General features: G+C 41.8%; 1 protein-coding gene across 5 annotated transcripts in view; it reads right to left on the reverse strand.

Moving 5' to 3' along the window:
- Nucleotides 1–233: 233 nt before the first annotated feature.
- FARP1 (FERM, ARH/RhoGEF and pleckstrin domain protein 1) overlaps nucleotides 234–18470 on the reverse strand; it is a gene marked incomplete at its 5' end in the record, with an annotated part of 176187 nt that continues 157950 nt past the window's right edge. For all 5 annotated transcript variants that reach the window (XM_080347824.1, XM_080347823.1, XM_080347822.1 and 2 more), the window contains 11 exons: nucleotides 234–557; nucleotides 1652–1803; nucleotides 3188–3295; nucleotides 5649–5812; nucleotides 6293–6405; nucleotides 6747–6829; nucleotides 7925–8014; nucleotides 10024–10092; nucleotides 12809–12939; nucleotides 15132–15369; nucleotides 18026–18107. In XM_080347824.1, coding sequence (XP_080203950.1) covers nucleotides 476–557; nucleotides 1652–1803; nucleotides 3188–3295; nucleotides 5649–5812; nucleotides 6293–6405; nucleotides 6747–6829; nucleotides 7925–8014; nucleotides 10024–10092; nucleotides 12809–12939; nucleotides 15132–15369; nucleotides 18026–18107 — 1312 coding nt within the window. In that variant the 3' untranslated portion in view covers nucleotides 234–475. The remainder of the gene's footprint in view (nucleotides 558–1651; nucleotides 1804–3187; nucleotides 3296–5648; nucleotides 5813–6292; nucleotides 6406–6746; nucleotides 6830–7924; nucleotides 8015–10023; nucleotides 10093–12808; nucleotides 12940–15131; nucleotides 15370–18025; nucleotides 18108–18470) is intronic.

Below are 18470 nucleotides of genomic sequence, written 5' to 3' on the forward strand. Positions count from 1 at the left end.
ATACTGTGGAAGTCCATCTACATTTAAAAATCCAGCAGTCTACAGATTATCATGGTAAAAAAAAATAAGATATTTTTATGAAAAGAGAAGAAATAGTGTTTGCCTCAGAGGAGAAAGTTTTCAGATTGTGAAGACATATATTCTTTTAGGTGCAATCTTTGAGGCAACAAAATGTCTTTTGGCATTTGGCACTCTAATAAGGACAATATTTTAATACTGGCACAAGCTAAAAACAGCACAGAATGACAAAATACAAGACATGAAACGCTCTGCAGCCACTGGGATGATGGTAAGTAAGCTACTTGGAACTTAAACAGTTTTGCTGAGGAATCGTGAAAGTTTCTGCAAAACCATACTTTTTTTTTTCTTTTACCAAATTGTAAATTTTCCTAAACTTGGAGGGAGAAAAGAGTTTCAAACGTCCTCTGGGAAATCAGCAGCTGCTGGACAATCGACACGGCGGCTTGTTCAGCCGTCAATAGGCGTGAGGCTCCTTGTGGCTCAGAGCTTGAGTGCGTGAGGCAGAGCTGGTGGCACTTCGGATCACTTCCATCCACCTGCCCGGAGAGACACAAACACAACGGTCAATTCCCGGAGAAAGGGCTCTCGAAAGACACAGTCTGTGCTACAACTTGTACACAGTGCTAATTTTCAGTGCCTAGGGGAGCATCTTGCTCTTTACTCCCAAGTCTACCTGAAGTCTAGATCCAAATGGCTGGCAACTGCACGCATGAAAGGAGGTTTAGAGAGGATAAACAGGGAAGCAGGACCCAAAATTAATTAACTTAGTAGCGGTTTTACTTATTCTGCAGACACTAAATCTCTTAATTTTTTTCCTTTCTTTTCTTCTGGATGGTCCAAGCGATGAGCAGTTGAGACCAACCACCCTTAATCCTAGAGTGAAAAAACATAATTTAGCTGCAGTTCCTACTTCTTTTTCCTAGAACTGAGAAAGGCCTTTTGTGTTTCTTTCTATTCTACTCATTTATTTAATCACCTCCTTCCCACCATTTGCCTCACTTATAGTTTTAGACTGACACGGCTAAAACTCAATAGCTTTTGTCAATAAGAGAGCACATTAAGTTTTTTGACATGTTAATGCTCCACTGAGAAGAGTATAAAAGTTCCCAGTATGAACAACCTCAAACCACAATTTAGGAGTAGTACCTGTCTCCCACCTCTCCATTTATCTGAAATTCAGCAGGAGGTGTAAAAATTACACGCTGAAGGGGCAGAAATACACTGTAAGAGCAGCTGCTTCTGTGAAAAATAAGAATTTTATTCCAGATGTGTTTTTTCCAGCCAGTTGTACTAGAGGGAGCGAAGTTATTTTCTGCACAGCTATGGAAAAGTCCTGTGATCTGTTCCCTGGAGCTCCCCGTGCAGCCCCATCAATTTTGCCTGGGTAATTCCTGCACGTAATGCAGGGTTTGTAGTGATCACTATCACAGCTACCGCATTATCAAAACCAACCACTTAGTTTTAGCATTCATCAGGTTTAAAATTTCATTTTAAATTGTAAAGGGTGCTTTCTCTAGTTGTGCTGAACTATGAGTGAATCAATTTACTATGAACTTCCCATCTACCAACCTTGTTTTGGTAAAAACTCCGGGAATTTCACAAAGTTCCCTCTCACAGAAGACTGACTGACCTTTCAAACGTGTATTCGCTTTCAGCCCTGAAGTAGTACACGTGGGATTTGAAATGTAGCTTGAACACATGATCTTTGTGAATGTTTTCAGATTCGGAAGGAATGGTAAGTGAATATCCCAGTAAAGGCAGGCTGGCTAAAGGATGATTGTCCTGAAAAGAAACGAGGGAAAATGCTGTGAGATCACATGCCCTTAAGTGCAGAGAGCACAGAAATCAATGGAAGACAGACACAAATGCTCATTTAAAGGTGATCATCGCGTTTCCACATGTGCATGGAAAAATACCAGCTTTACACAACCACAATGAACTTAATTGTTTGGTAGTGTCAGCGTGCCCGTCTTTATGGATCCTTCTCATCAGGATCTGTCACAGGTTGATCCTGCCAGTATTTCCTCATAAGAAACTTGTCTGAAATCTTGCACTCCCAGTACTTTCAAACCGATGAACATAAAGCTCCATCATCTGGCACCAACAGAGCACTGTGTCCCTCCCAGGCTCACAAACACCTGCTCCTTCAGAAACGTCACGGCCACCCTGCAGCACTCCTTGCTTTAGTCCTTGTGCTTAGTCTGACACGCACAGACAAATAATTTCATTATCCTGCTTATGTGTAGAAGATCCTACAATTCATTATTCTTTTTTTTTTTAGTGCAGAAACTCTATCGTTATGTATTTATTTCTATCGCAATGAAACAATGTAGTGACTGGAATTACTTTATGCTTACACCCTGTTCCAACACAGAGATTCAAAAGGCAAAATGCCCTATTTCTGCAGTGAGATGTTTGCTCAGATGGATGAATGTTCTCTCTAGTTTGATTTGAGTGCCAGTGATGGTAAACAAAGTGTCCTGGTTTTGTTAAAAACAAGTTTCTCTTTTATTGAATTTGCCTGTAGCTAAAGCTTTCATATTAGCTGCATTTTCCTGGAGAACCAGACACATGTTTTGGTAAACATAGCAATGGAATGCAAAGTTATTGATAAGCATGGATGGACATCTCGCGAGAGGGGCGATGAGAAACAGGTGACCAAGACACTGACCAACTGTGTATAACATCCCATTCACATGAATACTTCATATAAAAGTGGGAGATCATGAGGATCTCGTCCCTTTTTTCCCTATGGCCGACATTAGGAGAGGACCTTGCTAGTCATCCCTGTGAACTGAGGCCTAGTGACAGACTGAATCCAGCTCCGGTTGGCTGCAGAGTCCAATCCAGGACTTCGGGTGCGACTCTGCAGTTGCTGAGACTTTCAAGATTGGTTTTGTATATTTTGTATTATTTTCTCTATTCTTATTAGTAGCATTCGTAAAACATTGTTAATTTTTCCAACTCTCTTCTCTCTGTCCTTTCCCTCCCGATCGCCTGTCCTGAGTGGAAGCGGGGAGAGGAGGTTAACAATACATCTGCCAGGGTTTTATTGTCACCCCGCCATCAAAACCCTCGACACAAAGTTTCTAAGTCACTCATAAGTTTGTAATTGTAATAACCTCAGAGGTTTTCCCCAGCCCCACACGCTCACGCGTTCTGTTACCTGGTGCGATTTGTAGAAGAACATACAGAAGTTGGTGAACACCACCCAAAGCTTCTGCCACCCGTTGCTGTTTTTGAATTTTCTGAGGAGATTTCCAGACAGCTGGTTCTGCAACAGATCAAAAGTAGATAAATAAAACAGGGAAAGGTACCTGCAGCTTAATTATTGTAATAAAAGTTATCTGCTTGTATATGACCTTGTACGTGAAAATGTTTCGGTTGAATGGACATACTTCTGCATTTTTCTACAAGTAAGTAGTACTTTATGTAACATATTCTTTGTTTGTAGCTGGGTACTTCTAATACTACACTGATTTTTTGAAATTGAGGTGGTTTTCAGTAATATATTACCAAACATCAGTCTTGTTACCCTAGTCTGTCTTTGTTGTTTTTAAATGATACTTTGAGTAATGGAAACAGAAAATCTGACATGAATTTGTGATGTAAAGGAAAATTATGACATACTTTAGAACTGCAATTAGGGATTGAGCTCTCGGCGCCCAGTGAGTTCACACGGTAACTTTTCAAAGATTTCAGAAGCAAGGCCTGTTAACCTTGTTCTTGGCTGCTCTTCACATAGTGAAGATGTAAAGTCCAGCATCATTGTGCCTTGCAAATGAAGGGGAGGTCTCAGCGAAGCATTAATTAGTTCCCATTCCTCATTGACTGTAAGGGCTCTCACCTGGATCCAAACAGCTGTTTACACCATTCTCTTTATATAATGCAGAAGCTAATAGCTTAATCTGTAAAGCTCAATACTCAAAGCCTGGTGGTCCTGATTTATCTGCTACAATTAAGTATTCTTGAAAATGTTCTGTTTTCACCAGTCTTGGGCTATACATTAAAGCCTTTGCTTTAAATCATGCCATTTCTCTGATATCTGGACCGCAGCCTCCTTGCCCTAAGTTACAGGTGTAACTCCTTAATTTTCTGTTACCTCGTTACTCTGGAGGATATCATAAAAGGACAGGCTTTGCATTCGGTACCAGCAGACATATGAAATGGAAACAGGCCGCTGATCACTGATCAGTCCAGCAGGTAGGGAAGGACAGTCACTGACAGAGAGAGGATCGTCTACCATGAGAGAGACAGAAAGGAGGAGAGACACAAAGAAAATAAACGATAATGCTGAAGTGAGAGCCACCGACAGAATGACGTGAGCATGAGCGTAACCTGCCACGCATGGAACAGCGGTGGGGCTGGAGGTGTTTTCACAGAACAACGTTATGTCTCCGGGGTGCGTTTGGTCGTCGCTGCTTTGTTTGCATTCAGTTGAGGCACGGGAGGAACAAAAATAAGGAACAGTGAGCACTGATTTCAGACCAAAAGATTTGCCTACCTAAATGTTTTAATTGTTTGAATTAGTCACTGGTTTCAGTTTTATATCTATTTATAATAAGCCCCGTGCTTTAGGGAAAAATATGAGACCTTGTTCTGTGCTGAACTATTTCTCCCTTGCAGGTTATAAAGGGAAGAAAATCCACCTGCATGGGATTGAAATGAGGCAATGAGGCTCTGCAGTCAGTGTTTTCCAGTACAGAATAATTTTCTTGCTCACATTTCAGCAACCAACTTGTTTTCTGTTTAAAACCAGAGGTGGTTACATGAACTACGAACAGGGCCTGTCCTTGCACCTCTCAGTTCTGCATTGGTACCTCTTTTCTGCAGCCCTGATGGCTGAGGGTGCCTTGTGGGGGCAAGTCAACTCAGCTCTAAGATTCCTTTTACCATTGTCTTCGAGCATAAATTTCCATTTGGTGAGGACTGGGATAAAGTACTCGGAGCTCCCTGTGGCCTCTCTTGGGTGAAGGAAGAACACCTAAGCAGGCTCAACACCTAAGCTTAGCACCTCATCCTAAAACCTACACTGAGCTATGAGTCTTTCATTTTCATCTTTGAAAAGTCAATGTCTGCATCTTGTTGTTGAGTACAGGATTAAAGAATGTGCATCAAACTGGCTTAGCTGTGATGGGGGCAGGAAAAAGGATCTTAATTTTGAGGTGGAAAATGCAAATAAAGAAAAAGCAGATGAGACTGAGCAATGAGACAAGGTTCCAGGAAAGATGGCTGGGTAAAGAAAGTAAGTTAGTAATACACAGAATTAAAACTCTGGCTGCAGCAGCTAAAGACAATGTCCTTTCAGCTCGAGCAACGACTTAATGCCTCTGTAACTGAAAGCACTAAGATGGTTTGGCCTGCTTTAAATTTTAAAGAGCATCAGCATCTTTTTGGACGTGAAAATTACTGCTCTAACTGATTTTAAAACGACGCACTAAGGGAGCGGACATGTGTGTCTTGCCTGATGGTTTACGCCATCATTTAGAGTCAGTTAAATAGATGTGCTGGAAACCTCCTCAGCAGGAGACAAGGGAGTAGTTGCACTTATTAAGAAGGAGCAAAAAGGAAATTGTCATTCAAGAGCAAGTCTGGAGCTGCAGTTCAGATGGTTCTGAGGCAGATACCTCCACAGCAATACTAAAGTCGATCATTGAAACACTGGTATTTCTGTGCCAGCAGACGTGCACCGTAGTGTTGCCACGGTGGGGTGACTGACGTTCGAGTGAGGTGCGGGATGCACTGAGGTCGTCCTCAGATTCCTGGTCTACAGTAGTTTCATCAGGAGACTCTATGAAATGCAGGGAAAAAGCATCTTTCTTCCTCTATGCAACAACATATATAATTGGAAAAATTAAACAAATCAAGTCTGTCCACAATATTGTGAACTAATTTTAAAACACACTTCTAGAAATAATTTTGTGCAGATGTTAAGTATATATTTTTTTACATGTTTCTGCAAGTGTTAGAATCAAAGACTATGTGCTTTGTTGGTGCTTTTAATACCCTTCAAGAACAGGCACTGCCCAAATCTTTTTAAATAGTTCCTGGAATCGTTATTGCTTAAGTCACTTCTCTATTCAGTGACACTTTCTGCTAGAAAGTTCAACAAGAACATTAAAATGGCACATATATAAATATAATTTTATATAAATCAACTTCAAGTGTATCAGTTTTACCTGTGGCCAGCATTTTTCACCACCTTGCTTAGAAGCAATCACTACTCATACTGACTAAAGCAAATAAAACCTCCTCTCGAGCATTTACTTACTATTGTCAGGTGGGCTGCTGGCCAGTAACTCTGGGCCAGGGCCACTGCTTTTCTCTGCCAGGTCTATCGCCATCTGAATGTCCTCAGTCCATTTGTCCATCTCAGCGCGGGTACTAAACAAAGAAAATTCAGGGCTTATTCACTTTCATACAGGCTTAAAGCAAACTCTAAGAAGTAGTCACAAGCCGAGCTTACTTTTAATTTAAAGAAATAAATTCAGGCATTAAATGCTAGGGGTTTTTTTTTCCCCTAACAAGTTAGTTTTGGTTTTGACTCACACAACTGCCACTCTGTTTTGTCCCATTCATTTTTTCAATTTGATACACCTTTACAATTGTTTCGAGGGCAAATCCAAACAAAATGACACTTCTCTGCTTTTCTATTAATATCTATCCCACCGTGAAAGCTGCAGGGAAATACAGTTGCCGTGTGTATGTTGTCTCCACTGAATTACCTGGCAGCAACAACGATGGACTGGTGTTGACCTCGTAGCGTCAGGCAATGGGGAACCCCCCATTCCTCTTCACTTTCTTCTATCTGAGAGAAAAAAGCCCAAATGCGGTCAGATTGCAGGAAGTACAGATTTCTTAGGGTGAAACAGTGAAGCTCTTACCATTGGGGAAAAGAAAACTAAGAGAACTGTTAAAAACCAACAATTTCGAGTTAGGTATTCAGGAAAAAAAATGGTGGCTTGCAAGCTGGAATAACAGCATGTTCATTCTGCAATAACCTCTTAAAACAAAAGCATGGCTTTGTCTGCTTTGGGTCAAAAATAAAGGAAAATAGTGCTATTTTTATCAGAAGAGTGATTCATCACACAAAAGGATATGTCAAAGGCTGGGAGCGCTCTGGACACTGCGGGATAACATGGTTCTGTTGTGAGCAAGTCCACGCCAAGTGGACATCAATGATGGAGTAGATTCCTAGGAAAACTAGATAAAACTTGAAGCCTCACAGGTGTTTAGAGAAATTCAGTGACTGTGGTACTGATTATCTAAGTCAGGAAAACAGTACAGAATAGCTGCAAACCCTTGAGGAGTTCCAATGAAAATAACAGGAGAATGATAGTGTTTTGCAACTAGCAAAAATACTTTTGGCATCATATAGGAGGAGGTAACCAGGTGCTATTGGCTCGAATTGGCTATTTTCCAGAAGACTTGCAACAAAGGCTCCAAATGTCATATTGCTCCCGGTTTCCCACCACTTTTAAGATACAGAGCTGAAAACATTGGGAATTTTTTTTTTAAACAGAAATTAGGTAGTTGCTACTATTTACTTCCTTGAACAGTGTGTCTATAAGCAACTGGTGATGATTTACTTGTAAGAATCACAGTTAATTTTATGGTTTTAAAACAATAAGGAACCTATGTCACTAGAAGCTTGCATTGTGAGGAAGCTGTCCACCAAAATGCTTTTTTCCCCCCAACTTTTGCTATATATAACCACCTTTGTGTAGAAGGCTGCAAGAACACATGCCAACCCCAACACAACCTCACCAGGCACTGCAGAATCTAACAACAACTTCTCTGAAGCTGCTGCTGCTTTCGACCCAGCAGAACTTAATCAAGCACTTCAAATGGGCTCATATCTGGCTATTTAAGCACAAATCCCTTAAGTTCTCACAATACTTACGGTCATGCCATACAGTGGAAGATGCCCGTGGACTTTAAACTGATTTGATGCTGTCAGGCCTCTACTTGTGTACAACAAAATATCGTTGAACTAAAAAGCAAGAATAAGCATTATTAGGATGATGTTGGCATGTATGTATGTAGAAAAAAAAATTCAGAATGGTAAATATGGGACAGCTAGCCAGTACTGACTACTTATACGGCAGTCCTGATGCATGAATCCAAAATACTGGTTTCCACAATATTCCAGTAGCTTGTATTAGCACCTGTTATTTTCCCTGCCTTCTTTCCCAACTAGTCTTGGGCACGTTCCCACAATTTTCCACTAGATATATTCTGATGCCTTTATGATCTCTGGCTCAGACCCAACAAGCCACAAGAGCAGTGAAACCAAGGAGTATGTTTCCTGCCCTGCTGCACTTGGAAGCTTTGGAAGGTAAGTGTGTTTCACTGTTATTTTCTCCTCGTTTATGTGGAAAGATAAGCAAGGATGCCCCGGGGATGTGTGTCCAACCTAACTCCTACAAATCAAGTGGCTGCCTGTTACTCCCCATACCCAGAAGGAAACTGGGAGGCCTGTTGTAAGGATGATGGCTTTAGGTTAGAAATATCAAGGTGAAGAGACCAAGTATCTCAATTTGTAGAGCTTCCTGCATGTAACAGCAGCTGTCAAAAGCACGTCAAATGAGCGACTGCATTTTGTTGCCATAATACAAATGGCGCATTTGCCCTGTGCCACCTGGGCCGAAGGATGTTTTTCTCAAACCGGGCAGTTGAATCAAGAAAATCATACTCTGTGATGTGAAACACAGCTCTCACCACAGAAATCTACAATCCAACAGCAGTAATTCACAACGTTATGTGGATCCACCACTAGAGGGGGATTTAATTTTGCCAATGATTACACATGTATTTGGAGTCCCAGAATACTTATCCAGGATTTTTATCTCCAAAACGGGGCTTGAGACAGACCAAAGACTTCTCTTGAGATTGTCTTGAGAGTCTGGTTTCAACTTTTAAATGTTTCATATGGGTATAATATTGAGGTATCATATAATCTCAGAACAGGAACTGTGGTATGCAATAGAATAGGCACCATATTCACTGGGCTTCCTCTTTAGTACTTTTAAAGGCAGAAACTAATCCTAACCCAGGTATATTTAGCAGTTACATTGTATCTTGGGCTCGTTTGAAAGATTAAACATCAAACATCCTGTAAAACTAGCACACCTACAAGCTTTTCTACACACCCGCTGGCTTCCAACTTTTCCATACAAGAAGCCAAGGAAGTACTAATATTTTCCTGCCATGCTGTACTGACTCTGGTTATATGTTGTTGTGCATATAGCAGGGGACTATAAAATCTGTGGGCTCTGCTGGGCACCCCAGTGCCCCAGCACCAAGGGCTGAGCAGCAGCAGGATGGGGACCTGGCAGTAACTCAGCAAGAGAAGAGAGGAGGAACCATCTCGTCGGCTCTTGTGGATCAGAGATTGAGTGAGATCACCACAGGCTGCAAATGCTGCGAGTGATGGCGGGAGGAGACAACCTCTCCCAGTGCAAGGGCTCCAAAAAGCATCTCTCGGTAAAGGCAGATCTGCCAACATGCTGGGCCCTTGTGGGCTGAAACTGGATGGTTCATGGAGAAACTTGGTTCTGTAATGTGTCCTGAGAGTATGATGTGGATTATCGTTCATATCACCAGGAGCTACTATTTATCTTCTTCTCTGAACGTGATGACTAACCCTGCTGCTGCAGTTCATTCTATAATGACTGTTTTTATTTAAGACAATGTGCTAGAAGTTATTTTTTTATTGTGATATTCACAGTGTTATAAAAAAATAAATAGTTCTATCTTTGTAAGAAGCAGTTACAACGAGAATATTGAGTTTGGACAGAACACAAGTTCTTGACAACCACCTACATAGGTGATGTATTTGTTAACTTAAAAACAAAAAATAAAAATACTTTAAATACTAAATACTTTAAATACTAAATACTTTAAATATACTTACTGTAATTCACAATTTGCGTCTAACAGTTTGCCTAATAGTTCCCTATAGTTACATTTCATTATAAAAAACCCTGTCGTCTTGCTTACCAGGAAGAACATCCGCTGTTGTAAACCTTTTCCAGACAACTTACTGAGACTGCCCAGTCTGATGAACTCCTGTGGGAAAGAAATACAAAACAAATATGTATCTTCTGCAAAAATGATGACCATTTCTTATTATGCAAACATAAACATGACTACTTGGTCATAGGACTGACCTGACTATCAGTCACCAAGACTTTATTTTCGTTATTAAATATGTTAAAAATCTTATTTATAGGGCAATTTATTTCCAATGATAACTGCCTTTAGGAAAAGCTCCTTAATAGTGTTTGATTCATGTTAAGAAAATTTAACTAAGCAAAATTTCCTTTACCTAACACTGATTCCTTCAGACAGTTCTCTCTTTCATCAGTTTTGAATAAGTATTTTTCATGTTACAAATGACATAAAAACTAACAATAAGTTGGCCTGTATGTTACTGGTTAGCTGCTGCTAAACTTCTGTTTTGTGTATGGCATGAACAGCTCTTCACTGAGATCTAAAATCAGTTACACAAATCAACGTCGCCATCAGCAGCAGAAAAAGAAGGAAATTTGTCTGTCAGTGTGAGTTACCCTAGTACCATCTGTGTCATATAATGCAGTGCATTAATTCAGATCAAACTCTTTAAGGATGTTTAGGGATGGAATTACAGGAAAAATAGCACATCTGAAACTTTCCAAATGCAGGATTTCCCGGGCTTTGTGTGAACTATACTGTAACTCACCTCCCACTTATCTGAAACCCATGAAAATATCATTTTTTCAGTCACTCCTTCCAGCTTCTCCCAAGAGGTTTATATTTATTTATTACAGTCTTTCAAAGGTCATTCTACTCATAATTGAACATGTAAAAGGCATATAAAGCATCAGAATCACCTGCAGCTTAGCAATAAACTCACTGTCAAAGATTAATCTGTTCACAGAGACACTCCGGTCACCTCAGAGTTGCTGTGGTGTGTCCAGTGCCCCCACCCGCACTGCGTAAGGGCTACGCGCTGGAAATAGCAGCTAGAGGTGGTTATCCCTGCACCACAGTAACCTCATGTTACCTGAGAGGCCACTGGAAGCTGTTGTTGGTCACCAAAGAATATTAATTGTAATTACTATTTATACCAGTCACTAGCAGGCTCAGCACCAACAGGGCAAGCGCTGTGCGAACACACACACTGAAGGCTGCAGGTCACTGCAATCTGCAAGCACGACCGACGACAGCGTGTTTCAGTGTCCCATGTAGGAACCAGCTCGGTGTCAGCGGAGGCCCCAGACTGGAGCGACATGAAGAGGATGGTCACCTAAAGTCACCTTTAGGACGGCTAAAGCCTAACATGAGGCTTCTCCTCTGAGACATGAAGTTCAGCCACCTTTGGGCAAGCCCCGACATGGGTGACAGTGGCATTTGCCTCCCAGCCCAGCCTGCGCTGGCACAGGGACTTCAGATGGAGCTAGAAGAGCGGCCAAAGGGCTGGAGAGCTGCAACACCTTGGATGTGCCAGAGTACGGTGGCCAATGCTTTTTGCCTTGGCAGGCAAACAACCTCTGTGCCTCATCTGCCTTCGTCTTGAACTTCCTAGGAGAGGAAGACTGCTCTGACTTTAAATAGAAGAGGGTAGCAGGGACAACCAATGACAGGATTTAATGTCATGGAATAGAGAGATGCACAGGCTGTGAAATGTTCTGTGGGACTTGCCAAGGAAGCAAATGGTCTGGGGGTCACTGGAAGGAACCACGAGCTGTGGTGGCCTCTTGGGAGACAGGGAAGAGGCAAAGCAAGGGAGCTGGGAACAGCCACAAAGCGAGAAATAACACATGCCTGGTGCTGCCCTCCCGACATCAACTCCAAACCCCTTTTTCTAATGTTTGAATCCTCGCCCATTCTGCAGGAGCACGTCAGGGCTGTGTGGCAAGTTCGAGCGCTGCCATGTTCGCAGCCCGATGTGAAACTCATCTTTTTTACCATGCTGTTTCCCAGAAATGCATAAGGGATGAGAATAATCTAGTGATGCATCTTCCCCAGCATTTCAGTTGCTGCAAGTGGTGTTTGTGCATATTACACACAAGAATCAGGGGAGTGGGGACAAAATTACTTCAACAATAGACAACTCCTACATTTGCACACAGACAAGCAAAAGAAGCTACAAATACTACACTGAGGCTTTGAAATAAGCCTCCGTTTTGGCGTTTTTTTTTAAATGACAAGTAAGAAAGAGATGTTGGCATTTTTATAACACAATTAAAAGTGTTTACTTTAGGCAACGCTGTCTCAAAAATTATTGCCTAACATTACATGTAGACTAAAGAGAATCCTTGTCCCCAGGGCCACGAGTTTCAAAGCCAGGCATCGTGAAAGGGCTGAGGGATTTCCAGCATAAATGTCTTTCTTTCCTTTAATCTGCTATGCTCTAGCATCGAGGGTTGGAAAAAAAAACTAAGGGCAGCAAGAAATGAGGAAATGTGCACCTGCTCAAGCTCTGAACACTGTGATAAATATTACGTTTTTACTGCCTCTGTTGTAAAACGTGTTTGGAATTGCCCACAACCATCCAAATCTACACATAAGATAAACCTAATAAAATCAGTAAAAAAGGTAATAAAGATGATTCCTTCTTCCCACTTTGAAGGCTGCTGTTTTCTATGATATTAATTATATTTACATTTGCTGAGTTTTTGGTGAGAGAAAAAGGTGCGTATGAGGAAAAGCAACGCCACAGCTACTCCTAAGAAACAGGTTTCTAAAACATACCTCATGCTTTGAAATTGTATCAGGTGTTGATCACAACTCTGCTACTTACCCTTCCTGGGATCACCAGATTGTCTATGCCTATCAAGTCTTTCTTGAGTTCATGAAGCTTCTGGAAGTTCTCCATCTTTATCATATTGCCATGGAGCTGAGCCACCATCTCAGAAATCTCAGCCAAAGCAGCTAGATGGACAAAACCATAAATTGCTTTATTAAAAACTTACAAGAATGTTCAAAAAAGAAAGATGGCTTTTGTCTGCAGCCCCAAGCTCAAGCTTTGCTTTACTATTTTCCCCCAACTAGTTACCCTCAACTACTTTGAGTTACCCTTTTCCCTCACAGTGTAAACCCACACAGACAGACTGAAAACTGCACAAACTCTGGACTTTGTTTTATTGAGGATGGAGCATTGTAATGAAGAGAGAGTCTATTTCCTCAGCCAAGTGTTTGCTCCATTTTAGCCACAGAAACCTTGTAGGAATAGTTGAGTCAATTCAGAGAACCAACACATGAATTCTCCTAAAGGACTTCATTTCCTGCATCTCCAATTAATCTAGGAATCTTATCTATGCTTGATAAAAAATGCAACTTTTTCCACAGCCTGCAACACACGTATTTGAAACACCAGGAAATGGCAGTGACATTTACTGTACTATCTCAGATGGTAAAACCACTAACCTTGGGGTTTGTCCTCAGTCCCAGCAATGAGAACAGCTGGAAGGGCTGCATGTCACCAAGTCTCACCACTGCTCTACTTCATTCTCTCCCAAGACACTATGGACAATGAGTGACCTAACACCTGGGAGTGATTTTCCTAAGTGAAATCCCTATTGTCAAAGAGGATTTCGCTGTGTGAAGGATCAGGTGGAACACAAGAGGAAGATAGCACTAGGAAGTCCCACTCTGCAGCAACAGAAGCCAAATCAAGTGCAGGCTGCTGCCGATCTGCTTCCTGTGTCTTGTCTTTTTGCTGTGCTAACAATGCAGTAAGTCACCTCAGGGAACCTGGCTGAAAATCACTTCCCCACTTGGTCTTTTCTGGGGTACCAGCTCATGGACTGGCTCCCTGTGCCATCAGGTATGTGAGCATCAACCTTGATGCACCTGAATGGATGGGCAGTCTCTGAATGGGCCAAACACACCGTTTGACTGACTTTAGTGCTGGGCTTCACAGCCATATCTCATGTTGGTTTTGCTTCTTTTGTGCTCTGACCTTTAACAAAAATCTGCAAACACCTTAGTAAGAGACTGATTCCAGAGCGACAGTGACCCTGAGTCACACTATCTTTCTCATGCTCTCTTATTTTCACCCATGAATCCATTTCAAAAGTGGAGCAGGAGCCAAACCTGCACCCTCTGGGGAGGTGGGAATGGACACATCATCCTCATTATCTAGCCTTGGCTAAAAGAAACGATGGTGCTACTTGCTGCATTCCTTGAGATCATTCAGGCAGCAGCTGCATTTAGGCAAACATCAGTGTCACGTAGCACTTCAGTACCACAGACCTACAAGCCGAATCACCTCCACATTTTGTGCACTGTCTGCTGTGGGTCTCATCACATGGCATCTAAAGGGACTTAAGCAGCTAACTCAGCCTAACTTAGAGCTGGAAGCAGTCATGCCAGGCATTGCTCCCTCCCCAAATTTTCCCATGTATCTGCACCAAGTACTAGCTGTACAGATAACATAGTTATCTTTAATGTAGACAGCTAACAATGGGGGTGGGGATGGGGGCAAGAAAGGAGGAAAACAAATCATCCAAAATCATTGATCCTTGAGGTCCCTTTCCAACCTAGTATTCTATGGTTCTGTGATTAAGAAATAGCAGGCAGACTACAGGAGGAAAACTTCACATTTGGAAAAAAAATCACAGTGGCAGCTTTGAGTTCCTGAAACAAATCATGGAAACAGTAAAAGAGCAAACTGTATGTCTGGAAAAAAGGCAAATAGCACTTAAAAGACATAATAACAGCAGCCATGGTGGGTCAGACCAAGGGCTCACCTGGGCCAGTATCTTGTGTTCCTAGCGCATCTCTAGGGAAAGCTACGTGCAAGACAAGCACATATGGTACGTTCCCCATGCTTACTCTCAACCTCCCATCTGTTTTCAGTTCAAGTGACTTCCTGAACTGCATGTCATCTCTGTGTGTTTAATAACCCCCAGCAGATTTCTCTTCCAAGTCTTTGTACAGATTGTGGCATAATGTGTATGTATACAAGAGCAACCTTAACCCTACCATGTCTGGTCTTCTGAGCACTTGATTTTGCAACTCAGGTCTCTTTCAATGTAGGCTTAATAAGAAGAATTGTTGGTATAGCCATGCACGTCTAACAGATTTGGATGCCAGGAACTCGTGTATTTTCTCCCACTTACCTCTTGAATCCCTGAAGTTCGTGTGGCTTGGTGGGTAGTGTTTGCAAAGCCTCTCCATTATCTGCTTGTAGTGCATAAGCCTGTGTAAAGGTCTGAGAAGGAAGGTGTTGAGAGGCAGGTAGCAGACTTTTTGTAGCTCAAAATCCCTGCAAAAGGTCTCCAGCTTGCGAGAGTTCTTGATCCCGTTCTCCAACTCAATTAAAATCTCATTGTGCTTCCACAGGTGAACTGTCAGTTGCTTATAGGCACAAAGAAAGACAAAGTATGTGGCAGAGCTATTAGCAATCATTGTGAGACATGACTCAGCCCAAACCTATTCCAATTAAAAAATCCACCTAGCACAGCAGTTGGGATTTTGGAAACAAAATTGCTGTACAACACAATGGTTCTGATATTCACTTGATGAGAAGCGGCATTACTCATCTGAAGTACACACCCCCACCCCTCTGCATTCCCTGTAAAACAAAAGCACATGAGTAAACAAAACTAAGTCTGATATCAGTGAGACATCCAAAGGCCAGGAGATGACATGAACACAGCCCATGCAAGTAGGTGCAATGGGGAGAGAGAGAGAAAATGTGAATGCAGAGCTAGGAAACAAAACGGAATTTTCTAAGAGGATGAAGGGATTTAGTTGCCCCAGTTCCCTTAGTGCTTTTGGGGAACTGAAATGCAGGCAAATGGATTTCCAGCTTCTGCTCCCCTATTATTAATGAGAAGTTGCATCTCCCGGGAGTCCAAACAAACACAAAAACAGAGGAGTTGTCGGACAGAAATGGGTGTGTGAGAGTTCTTCATCCTTGGATTACGCCCTCTTCTCCTTAACGCAGTCTGGTTCCACTGGCAGCAGGGGAGTTACGTACCAGCAAGTGAATGAGGTTTGAGAGAAACATGTAACCTCATTCAGGTCTCAGTACCACACACATTCATGACTCCCATTTAAAACAATTCAGCAGTAATTTTTTGAACAGTTAACAGTTTCATCTGTGTTTTGCAAATGTAAACTAGTTCTTCAGGATGCACAGAGCTTCTTGGAGCAGCAAAAAAAAGCCTCCCAGTACCTGGCAGAATATTAACCAGCAACTAAAAGAAACTGAACGCATATGTTAAATGGACTTGAGAAAACAGTCTGTCCTATTCTAAAGCTCATGCTTTTTGACACATTTCCAATCAACTGCTGCTCTCCTGTGATTTGTGACATCCTTACCAGAAACATGCCTTCCCTACAGCCAAGCAGCTTCCTCCATATACTTACTGCATGTTCATTTTACAAGCCTGTAACTCCAGCAAAGACATGGCAGACCCTCTGGACTGCTACAAAAGTTGCCCATTAATTACTGGCTCTTAACTTCCTTCCTATGTTAATTAAACAAGGAGTGTCTGTTTGCAGGTCTTTTAATCAGGTCTCATGATAAATATGTGGAGTTTCTACTAACTCCATTGTTTCCTGTGCAGTTGAGTCAAATTGTGGTTTTCCTCTTTTCCTGCATGTATCTGTGCTTATCAGTGGTGGTGATTCTCAAAAATCGTCTAACACAAAAGGGAGAATGGTGAAGATGAATGCACACCAAAAGGCCTAAGTTAGTGAGGACTGCATGCTGCTATTAAGCTAGTGCCACAGAAGGATGTGCAGACAGTGAAGGACAGAAAATTTAATGTTGCAAGGTACCAAGAGCAAAAGCAGACTCTGTTAGAAGTTGAGATTGCCCAAACTGTTAGTGAAAAGGTGTGTAACTCTTGAGAGCAGGGATGGAGGTAGAAAACTCCCCCCTGACTTCCTTCCAATGCCTCTGAATTATGTCTTGAGGGGAAAAGGCAGTTCCTGCTCAGTACGCTGTAGAAAGGGTAAGGTCACCTTACTGGTGACAGAGCTGACTGTGCTGGGGACTGTGAATCAAGATTTCTGCGTTCTCTTTTTCTGATTCGCTGTATAATCACTTGCACAACACTTAACCTCTCTCCATCCCTCTCTGTCCTTCTGAAAGATAAGCCTAGTACTAACTAATGTCCTAGGAGAGCTGTAAAGACTAAACTGCCCTTTCCTCCTCCAGCCAAGGACTCCAGGCCGCTGCATTTACTAACTGTAGAAAGCCCAAGTGGTAATCACCAAAGAAAGATTTATGATGGTTTTGAAAGCACCTGGAGATCCACCTGTGAAACGTGCAGTGCCGTGTTTTGCCACACACTGGCCTGGATACACAAACACATTAATAAGGTGAGCTGTGTGTTATCTATCCATACTGTAAAAGTCTGTAGGGTTTTCACAGGCTCCTGTGCTGCCTTCCACACTCTTCGTTCAGTAACACGGAGCATCAAAAATACTACTCCGGCCAGACTAACAATAGATGCAAAGTCTGCTGAACATTACACCTACATTTACACTTCATATATGTATTTTGCTGTTAACTTTAAAGTGATCAAAGGCAATTATTCGTATTTCTCCAAAGCCTTTAATCTAACTTGGAACCATAGTGCACAAACGTAAGTTTCTCAAATCAAATCAATATCCAGGTTATGGTTGCTACTCCTGCAATATCTTAACACTTATATTTGCATGTACAAGTAGACACACTCAGTGTTTGAACAGTCTCTTCAACCATACAAATTGTGATAATATTTGAAAAAAAAAAAAAGGAACAGGAAATGTTCCTGTGTGCAGTTCCTACATTTGGAGAGGGGATTGAGGAAAGGGGCTTGGACAATTTAAAATCAGCTAGCAATTCTGAAATCTCAGGTCTCACCAAACACTTGATGTTTCATCAAATGCAACTTTTACAGCGTAAGCTTTGATTACAGTTGGCAAAATCCAGCACAAGAGGCAACATCATATGAAAAGGAAAAGCACAGTAATTCCAATCCGTGTCAAAGCTTAATAGTTAGAGGATCATTCCTACCTTCATACCCTGAATGTTCTTTAGCATAACATCTCCGATTCTTTGGTAATCTCCTTTAATGTGAGCATTAGAGCGGCCTTCCCTGTTAGCAACAGAAATATCACACACTTGAGTCATGCAATAAAATCACATAATCACTTACAAGCACAGAAAAGAACTCAATAGCTCCTCTATTGTAAAATCCTGATCCCCATGCTCCTTTGCTAGAAGAATCTTCCTGATGGACATGTAATTCCCAGCTATGGTACAACCTTCACCCAGCCCGGCTTGCACTCTTGACAACAGAGAGGCCAGGCTTTTAACAGAAGGATTAGACTTCTAAAGAGAATTGCTAGCGTTTTTAAACACACCAGCGAAGGCTGGAAATGGCCTGAGAAAAAGGAAGACATCAAAATCCCATGACAATATGTAGGCTTAGAGCAGAAGGACAATTCTGTTCAGAAAC

The sequence above is a fragment of the Nesoenas mayeri genome (assembly GCF_963082525.1).
Source record: "Nesoenas mayeri genome assembly, chromosome: 1".
Taxonomy (NCBI): Eukaryota; Metazoa; Chordata; class Aves; order Columbiformes; family Columbidae; genus Nesoenas; species Nesoenas mayeri.